This window comes from Triticum dicoccoides, chromosome 2B, assembly GCF_002162155.2.
Source record: "Triticum dicoccoides isolate Atlit2015 ecotype Zavitan chromosome 2B, WEW_v2.0, whole genome shotgun sequence".
NCBI lineage: Eukaryota > Viridiplantae > Streptophyta > Magnoliopsida > Poales > Poaceae > Triticum > Triticum dicoccoides.
In genome coordinates this window covers 548,187,647-548,197,709 of record NC_041383.1, presented here as the reverse complement: position 1 = coordinate 548,197,709, position 10,063 = coordinate 548,187,647, and the positions used below count along the sequence as shown (strand labels likewise).

Below are 10,063 nucleotides of genomic sequence, written 5' to 3'. Positions count from 1 at the left end.
AGAGGGAGAGAGGGAGAGGGAGAGAGAGAGGGGGGGAGGGGGAGGGGGGAGAGAGAGAGAGAAAGAGAGAGAGGGTAGTTTCCTCCATGATATCCTTTAACAAATATGGTTAGCAAGGGTTAGCTTACACCAACAGTAGAAGAGAATACCCAGAGCTGAGTGCTAACATGCCTTAGATTTTGGGACTTTCTGAGAAAGTTTAGATGCCAAAGATTTTGGAAAGGAGGCAGTGCCATTTAATATTTGGGAGATAATTACACTTACCAGTCTATGCACCTACTAGGAATGCACACATACTTGTTAGTATGAGTACCAAGTGTAGTCCCACCACATATCAAGCTTGGTTCTCAAAGTTTTTTTTTGTGAGTACCAAGATTTTATCTTGACGAGTGATGCAACCACAAATCTACCCATTCTAGGAAATATGTTATACATTGTATAAATATGTTGCACTTTCGGCAAGCTCTCTAGTGTTCAATCTATTGATAATCTATATTTATCTATATTTATATTTATACCTAATAATAAAAGGGATATTACTTCTTACCACCGTTTTTATATTTATATAAATATGTTGCACTTTCGGCACCACCTTCACCTGCTCCATGACAAGGCTCACCTGGCGAAGAGCTTCCCTAGCGGCACTCGGTGAGTCATCCGGAGTCTGATACGCAGCAAAAAGTGATGGCTGCAGAGCAGCCGAAGTAGTCGCTGGGTCAGAGGCGTGGGGTTGTGGAGCAGCAGGAGTCGATACAGTCGAGTCCACCGGACGATCAGTCGTCAGCGGGCTGGCGAATGTGACGTTGGTCTGAACAGGCCCTCTAGAACAATCGACCACCGCCTCGAGCGCTGGCGTCGACTGAGGAACCTGAACTTCAAGCCTCCTCCTGCCAGAGCTCCCGCTCCTCTTCCTACTCCCCTGTAGAGGCTCCTCTTCTTCATCATCAGGAAGCACAACAACTTCTTGCAGAACTACAGAAAGAGAGAAATGTCAGAAATTCTGCCGATTGACGATCTACTCAACTTAACGAAGCTTGGTCGATTGGACTTACCAACTCGTGAGGTGGCCTCTTCGTCTCCTGGCGCCTTATCAATGTCCATGTCAGTGGCAGCAGAGGTGGGACTGGAAAGACACATGAATTGGTTGGTCAGAACAAGAAAATCTTCAGTCGACCTACGAAAATGCAAGCGAGATACTCACCCCGAAGCAACAGGGACGTCCATCTTGATCTGTGGCAATGTCTTCCGAGCCTTGGGAGGAGAAACTTTAGGCTGCTTGCCCACCTTCTCCGTCGGCTCCGGGGTCAACATCCGAGTGCGCTTCTGAGTATTGGCACTCGGGGCCACGCTTTTCCTGCGCCCGCCAGACGGATCATGCTGCTGTTTGGATCGACGTTCGGAGTGCGGCGGCGAGTCGACTTCTTCCTCCTCGTCCGACTCATCGCTCTCCTCCTCCTCCTCTTCTCCCGGAGACTCCCACTCGCCACTCTCCTCCGCACTATCCTCCCCTTCCCGGTCCTGCTCCAAAGCTTGTTTGCCATTGGGCGTCGAATGCATCTCAGTGAATACGTGCAAAGCAAATTAGTCGAGTAAGAGTCAGCCAACATCAAGTACAGTCGGAGCGTGAGCGGGAAGCAGTCGGAACAAAGAGTATACCTTGTCGGGCGGGTTACCGTTGCTGAAGGGGATGACTCGCCTGGATCCTCTAGGGTTGTCCTATTTGCCTGTGATGCTCCTCATCCACAAAGCTATGGTTTCGAACGGCACTTCTTCTGGATGGACCCGTGCGGTGTCATCCGGTCCGGAATACAGCCACATCGGGTGATCGCGGGCCTGGAGAGGCTGGATGCATCGACTGAGGAACACTTCCAGCAAGTTCAGGCCGGTAACGCCATCATTGACGAACTGGACCACTCTCTCCACCAACATCTTCGTCTCCACGGTCTTAGCAGCGGTTACTCTCAGTGGGGCAGGAGTCTGAACACGGTCGAACGAGAAGTGGGGAAGACCAGTCGACTGACCTAGAGCTGCGACGTCCTGGCAGTAGAACCAGGTCGACTGCCAGCCTCTAACAGATTCAGGGAGAGTCATGGCAGGAAAGGCACTCCTATTCCTCTTTTGGATACCTAACCCCCCACACATCTGGATGACGTGGGTTTTCGAGTCACTCGACTTTGCCTTTTTTTACCGACTGGGAGCGAATGGTGAAGATATGTTTGAAAAGACCCCAGTGCGGTTGACATCCTAAGAAGTTCTCGCACATCGATACAAACGCAGCTAAATACGTGATGGTGTTGGGAGAAAAATGGTGGAGCTGAGCGCCAAAGAAGTTCAAAAATCCCTGGAAGAAAGGATGCGGAGGGAGCTAGAAACCCCGGTCGACGTGAGTGGCGAGCAGAACACACTCACCCGGTCGAGGTTGTGGTTCCGTCTCCCCCTTCGGCAGCCTCGCCGCTCCCTTGGCGATCAATCCGGACTCCTCCAGTTCGGCTAGATCCTCCTGCCGGACCGAAGACCTGATCCAATCGCCCTGGATCCAGCCCGGCGGCAGCCCCGCACGCGACGATGACCCGCGGTTTTGCTTCTTGCCTTTCGCCGCCCCCGTGGCCTTCTTAGCGCGCTCTAGCGCCGCCGTCTTGTCCTTCACCATGGCGGGTGAGCAGCGGCATTGAGAGCGGAGGTGTTGGGTGTGGTGGAGAAGCGGAGGAGAAAGAAGGGGGGACAGGCGTGCACAGTGCAAGCGCCTCGGCCCCTCACCTTATAGAGGGTCACTTCTGAGTGACTGACGCATGGGACCAGGCAATCCCGTCAAATCCCGCAGCAGTTGCGCGCAGCGTACGTGGCGAAAAAGGTGGCACGGTAATCGAGGCATCGCTACTTATCTGGACCGCCCGTTTTGGCGCTCTTCGGCCCGCGCGCTTCCCTGAAGTTTCGTATCCCGTGAAATCCGGGATACACTAGACAATCGCGCCCAAGATCCCACGCTCTAACACAACACTCAATGCATGAGGTCACCAGTTCAGTCGACAGCTCACTGAATGGATCAAGGCGACTGAGTTGACACCAAAGTACCGACGCGGGCGTTCAGTCTTGCAGAAAACACTCATGAAGACATGAAGCTCGGAGCAGGTTCAACTTCGACCTACTTTCCGCTCGCAGCTTAATCCATTCGGGGGAAACTGATGAGGATACAGACCTGGGGTAGGGTCATAGGCCTGACCTATACGTCCTACCCAAGGTCACTACCCTAGAAGATAAAAGGACCAAGAGACAACAGGAGAGCGCCAGTCAAACACGTCGAGTGCAATCCACTCGACAGCCACATCACTCGGAGGTCCTCCTCCCTACCATCACTCGACCATATGGAGGGTCACTCGACCTATTGAAGACCAGGAGTTAGAAGGACCCGCAACGGTCGGACGTCATCCCTTAGTCTTTATAAGCATTAACATCACTTAAGGCTGGCATTACCAGTAACGCCCCTTACTTTATGTACATTAAGCCCCTTGTAATGGAGGTGGGCGGGGGTCCTGGCGCACTCTATATAAGCCACCCCCCTCCTCTGGGACAAGGGTTCGCACCCCCTGTAATATCACACACATAATCCAATCGACCGCCTCCGGGCACCAAGACGTAGGGCTGTTACTTCCACTGTGAAGGGCCTAAACTCGTAAACCCCGTGTGTACACCTTCACTTAAGCTGAGATCTTGCCTCTCCGTACCTACCCCCCTCTCTACTATCAGTCTTAGGACCACGACAACCGGTACCTGCCAAATTGCTCGGGGCGATATCCACAACCTAAATGGAGACCCCGACGCTTGCTCAGACCTTTACACCACAATGATTGAGCTCCGAACAACACCAACCGTCTAGGGCGCCCAGGCACCCAAGAGGAACAAGCTCAAGGGTGCCCAAACACCCAAGAGTAACAAGCTCAAGGGTACCAAGCACCCAAGAGTAATAAGCTTCTCAACTTGTAACTTCCACGTATCACCATGGAGAACTCAAACCGATGCACCAAATGCAATGGCAAGGGCACACGGAGTGCCCAAGTCCTTCTCTCCCAAATCCCACCGAAGCAACTAATGCTAGGGAGGAAAATGAGAGGAAGAACAAGAAGGAGAACACCAAGAACTCCAAAATCTAGATCCAAGGGGTTCCCCTCACATAGAGGAGAAAGTGATTGGTGGAAATGTGGATCTATATCTCCTCTCTCTTTTCCCCCAAAAACTAGCAAGAATCCATGGAGGGATTGAGAGATAGCAAGCTCGGAGAAGGTCAACAAAGGGGGAAGAACACGAGCTCAAAGGATAAGGTTGAATGAGGAAGAAGACCCCCTTATATAGGAGCTCCCGAATCCAACCATTATGTGCTCAGTCCGCGCACGAGCGGTACTACCACTCAGGGGAGCGGTACTACCGCCCGGGCTGTAGAACACAGAGAGCAGAGCAAAACAGAGGGCGAGGCAGAGTCGTATGAGCGGCACTACCGCTGGAGCCAGCGGTGCTACCGTTGGCCGCAGCGGTACTGCCGCTTGGCCCAGCGGTACAAGGGGCGGTGGTAGCCGCAGTACTACCGCACACGAGCAGTACTACCGCTCCTACTGCCGCTACTACTGCCGCTGAACTCGACACGAGAAAACCACATCTCAAGTCGAGGCGGTACCAGAGCGGAACCGGAGCCGTACTACCGCTTATGGCCATGGGCGGTACTACCGTTATGGGACAGCGGTACTACTGCTTGTGGCGATACGCGGTACTGCCGCTCCGGTCCAGCGGTACTACCGCTAGCGCCAACCTTATGCCATTTCCACGAAAACAAGTACACTCCAAGGAAAACCAGAACTGCCATAACTTCTGCAAATGAGCTCCGAATTGAGCAAACTCAAGCTTGTTGGATACAAGACAATGAGTAGCATCAGAACATCAACTGGTTATAGTAAGAAGAGGCAGGGGGTATGCCTAACAAAAAGAGGAGAGAAACCTCCAACAGAGAAGAACCAGCAAAACCTCCAACATCAAAAACATCATAGAAGATGCATGTGAACTCCGTTTTCGATGAACTCGAGCTTGTCATCAAGATGACCATAAGCTCCAAAACTCACAAAGAGAACCAAACAAGTACCAAGAAAGATAATGCAAGGATGCAATGGTTTGAGCTCTCTACTCATGATACGACAAAGCTACTCATCGAGAGCCCCCCTTGATAGTACGGCAATCGATCCTAAAACCCGGTCTCCCAACTACCACCATGAGACCGGTAAAATAGAAAACCTATCAAGGGGCAAACCTTTGCCTTGCACATGGTCTACTTGAGCTAGATGATGACGAACTTGTCCTCCTCAAGATGGACCACCTTTCTTGATTCCATAGGGTCGATGAAGACTAGATGATTGCTCGCCCATACTCCACTATGGGTGAGCCACTCTTCGGCACATCTTCGTAAGTCCATTGACACCAAAATGGATGGAAATCTTCAAGCATTTGATCTCTTCATGATGCTCCACTTAATCTTGCACACGGCAATCTTGATGGCGATCACCACTTGATGTTTCCTCTCCATGGGTTGAGTGATATCTTCCTCTTGACGCAAGCCCATGAACACGTACCTAACCCCACATAGAACTCTCACATAGACCATGGGTTAGTACACAAAGCACAATGGACAATGCTTACCATACCATGGGATCACTTGATCCCTCTCGGTACATCTTCTATGATTTGTGAGTTGATCAACTTGATTCACTCTTGACTTAGTATTGATCAACCTTGAATGTTTCCAACTCTCTACATTTGGATGATGTCTTGAAGGTAAACATGAATGATCACACAATCTTCTTCTTCAAGACATGCTTGCAATAAGCACAACACTCACATAACCAATCTTTGGATAATTCCTTAATAGCACCTTGGTCAACACATAAACTCCTTGAAACCAACACATGGACTTCAAGAAGAGCATATGGACAAATCCTTCAAATATAACTCAATGCAACCATTAGTCCATAGAGAGTGTCATCAATTACCAAAACCACACATAGGGGCACCGCATGTCCTTTCAGAGAGTAAAACACCAAAAAATGTGAGTAAGAATACTCGATACCATGACCTTGAGATAAAGGTTTTGCAAAAAAAAGTCACTAGTTGGAGCTTGCATTTTGCTTAAGTTGCCATCAGACACCTATATGACACTTTGTAGAATTCAAATTCAGATATATTCAAAAAATATCGGCCGATGGCCACATATCTCGGTGGTTAACAGAAGAGGTAGTTACGAGCGGTTTTTGAAAGTCCAGGTCGAGATTTAAAACCCTAATTGCAATTCAATGGTGTTTTGCCGGGAAGAGAGGGGCAGTTGCATTTGTGCTATTAGTCAGCCAACTGCAAGTGTAGCTCCCGACTGCAACTGCATATCTTCAATGTGATTACATCTTGGGGCTAAAATGGTGTTTGTGCTTTGGGTTGAGGGGGTGGGCAGGTGCATGTTTTCCACTGGCATTCAACTTCAAGTGTCACCCCTCGCCCCTCCCCCCCTCGGGACTGCGACTGCATGTCTTCAACGCAATTGCATGTTTTGTCAAGGGGGGAGTGGTGCGTGTGTAGGGGAGGAGCTTTATATGTCTTCCACTAGGCACATAACTGCAACTGCCGTACTCGATATGGCTTCAACGCGTTTGCAATTTAGGAGTTGTTTGGTTTCCTGCACTAATTTTTTCCCTGATGGTGTCATAGACCGGGGGTGGCTCACCATTGGGAGCCCGGAAGCAAGCCTGCCAGTAGGCCCAAGGGGCCCACCACTTATCCAACAACAGGAGGGAGCCCAGAGAAAGGGGGCGACATATCCCCAAGTTGGTGGCAGCGGCCACCTAGATCGCATTTCCCTTAAAACCCTAGGCTCCATCGAGTATATAAGGGGAGGCGAGAGTTCTCTCGTTCCAAGGCTCTACTCTCCATATAATAACTCTCAATAGCAATCTCCAGCAACATCATTGTAACCCCTCGCACGAGGTATCCCCATCATGAATAGCAACAACAAGCAGGACGTAGGTATTACTCTCTAGAGGCCCGAACCTGGATAAACTCCCTGTGCGACCTCCGATCTATGACTTCCAGTTATGCTAGGCGCCCTACCAAGGTATCTGACAGTTTTCTGCATTGTCAGTTGGAGCACAGGCCGCGTCAGCTGGAGACTAATCTCAGATTGGTTCTTCCTCATCCTCCATCGACCTCCTGCCGGGGGAGATCCTTACCTTTGGCTTCCTCACCTTCATCGCCGATTGGATAGGCCGGGGCAACATCAACCCATCGGCCTACCCTATCTACACGATCTACATCGGCGTCGTGACCTTCATCATTAGCATCATGGCCTTCATCATCATCGTCGGCGGTGCGGCTGAGCGTGGGCAAGACGGTTGTTGTGTCCTGACTAGAGGCATGCCCAAGTGTTGCATATTTGCAGCACTTGGAGTTGTATTTTATGGTTGCCAAAAAAATATAAACAAATTGTGGTTGGACATTTGTTGAAGGCCTTTTTTGCCCCCTCGTGCCCAAAAGACGGCTCGTGCCCAATTGGAGATGCTCTTAGAGCATCTCTAACAGAGGCGCTAAATAAGTCACATGCCTGAAAAAACGGCTTCTTAGCGCGCGCGGCCGAATCGGCAACTCCAGCAGACGCGCAAAAATCATATGTGCGCTAAAAACCATTTAGCACGCCGAGCAGAGCTTGCTGCTTTTTTTGAGCGTCCGCTATCGCGCGTTGTACAGCGACTCGCCCGCGCGAATGTCCACAACCGCCGGATCTGAAATATCCACTCGCGCGCGCGACTTCCCTATCCTCTCCGGCGACCTGTAGGCGCTTCCCCCCGTCGTTCCCCATCGCGCGCGCCGCTTCCTCCTCTTCCCCGGTGGCCGCCGCTGCTTCCTCCGCCGCAACCACCCCTCGAGCGCTCCGTTCCACCGACGAACAGCCCCCTGTGGGGGTTTGCAGCTTGGCGCCCACAAGGTGTTTGACAAAACGCTTGCAAGGTATATATTGCTTCTAACTTCATTTTTGTAGATGAATTTGGAGCATGTTGTTTGTAGTGTTAAATTTTAGTTTGAATTCAAATTGTAGATGAGTTCGTCCCACGATTCTTCCGATGAAGAAATTGATCTTCAAGAGGAGGAGGATCTCGCAATGGTCCTAGCTATGCACATCAACAAAAAGCCGAAGCATGGTGGTTCTGTTTTTGGTCATCAGAAATTGTGGAGGGAAAGGATCGATGCCCACAACAAATTGATGAGGAACTATTTAGCGGAGAATCCCACATACCCCGGGTCCTACTTTCGGCGCCGTTTTACAATGTGGGTATGAATCCCACATACCCATTTGGTACATCATGAACGCTTGTGTGATCATGCATAACATGATCATCAAGAACGAGTGTGGGCAAGCTGTCCCATGCAGTTCTTGCGCTATCCTGGCTCTTGCATTTCCAGCGGTCCCCCTTGTTCGATCTTACTCATCAAATGGCACTCAGTTCATATCTGTAAGTTCGTTCGATCATTGACAAGGTTCAAAGATGGACTACTCTCGGTATGAGTTGATGGGACACCCCGTGTGAGTGCGGGGGAGGGTTGAGAGGGTGGCCTGCTTTGTTGCCTCCTATCATGTCATTTGATGTGCCGAAACGCATGATAAACTTTAGAAAGGATCTAGTCGAGAAGTGGTGGGCATGGAATGGGCGACAAAACACATGATGTTGTATGTTTGTTGTATTGTTATTTGTTGTATTGTATTAAATTATTTGTTGTATTGATCATGAACTATTTGTTGTATTGAAGTTTAATTATTTGTTTGAGTTGTAATAATAATTAAACTATTTTTTGTCGATTTATTTTGTGTGTGTTTGATCTTCTTTGTTTCACTTTAAATGCAAAATGTTGTTTGTGCTGGACGGACACGCTCTATTTTGCCGCACCTGCTGAAGCGGCGCTCTGGCACGCTAAAAAAATTCAGCATATGGTGAAGCAACTGTATGGTCCAGCACGCAAAAGGGCTATTACGACGCTGTAAAAAAATTGTGCAGCGCGCTTTGAAGATGCTCTTAGCCAACTGAACCTACGCCGGGAAAGGCACAGCGTTGCACATCCCCTTAGTTAAGAACTTAAGACCTACAAGGGTGCAAATATGCAGCTACATTAGCTTCATGCCCACAGAAGTTAGCTCCACACAAACATTTTTTTGAGAACACAGCTCCAGGGAAACATGTTACATCAGGTCTTGTGTAACTGTAATGGAGTTGGTCTTGTCTAACTGTAATGGTGTTTTGACAGATTGAGGTACCGATGCAACACAAAATATATACTCCCTTCTACATACTTATATAGGACACTCATAAACATGCTACCACGACAGAAGTGGAACATATCGATGAGTGACATGTAAGAAAATGCTGACTGAGGGGCTCTATCAATGGCCAGATATGCAAATACAGATGGACAGAACGGGACAGTACCAATACCTGATAATTCCCCCTCAAGTTAAGGAAGAAATACATTCCAAACAAGAAAAGAAAAAAGGTAAGGAAGAAATGAGAGAGTGCTTCATCATTTGAGAAGGATGCTACCCTTTAATCATCTTCGATGCTATCTCCTGTGCACTCTTCAAACAAGAAAGTGTATTTGTTATGTCGTTATTACTTTGAGCAGATCTCATGTCATGCAGTATCCTGCGGCATGCTTCCATCAACCCCTGGTGAGGCTCTGCACAAAGCAAACCAACTTCTGAAGAGCTTTCCCGTGGTCCATCACTGGATGGTTCGTCCATTAACCTCACCAGCTTGTTTATATCGCGCTTACTCATCTCTTCTTGCAGTTTGGCTGCCATGACCGATGCCCGCTTAATACATCTGAACGGGAGCTGCAAAGCAGGATCACACCTCAGAAACCAATAGATAGGAATGACGATTAGTGTTTCACTTCAATATGTTCAAGTACACAATACACTCATTGTTCAAACTGTGTAAGCTCAACTGGAAGAAGAAAAGACTAACTGATCTATTATAAAAGATTAGCCCCATTT

The 10,063-nt window shown here is 49.1% G+C and overlaps 2 protein-coding genes across 2 annotated transcripts in view; both read right to left on the bottom strand.

Annotated features, from left to right (window-relative positions):
- The window catches only part of LOC119360999 (DNA mismatch repair protein MSH3-like), a 52,391-nt gene extending 45,120 nt beyond the window's left edge, over window positions 1-7,271 (bottom strand). The window contains exon 1 of the mRNA XM_037626407.1: window positions 7,251-7,271. Coding sequence (XP_037482304.1) covers window positions 7,251-7,271 — 21 coding nt within the window. The remainder of the gene's footprint in view (window positions 1-7,250) is intronic.
- Window positions 7,272-9,322: 2,051 nt separating this feature from the next.
- Window positions 9,323-10,063, bottom strand: part of LOC119360998 (DNA mismatch repair protein MSH3-like) — a 6,343-nt gene continuing 5,602 nt past the window's right edge. The window contains exon 9 of the mRNA XM_037626406.1: window positions 9,323-9,901. Coding sequence (XP_037482303.1) covers window positions 9,605-9,901 — 297 coding nt within the window. The 3' untranslated portion in view covers window positions 9,323-9,604. The remainder of the gene's footprint in view (window positions 9,902-10,063) is intronic.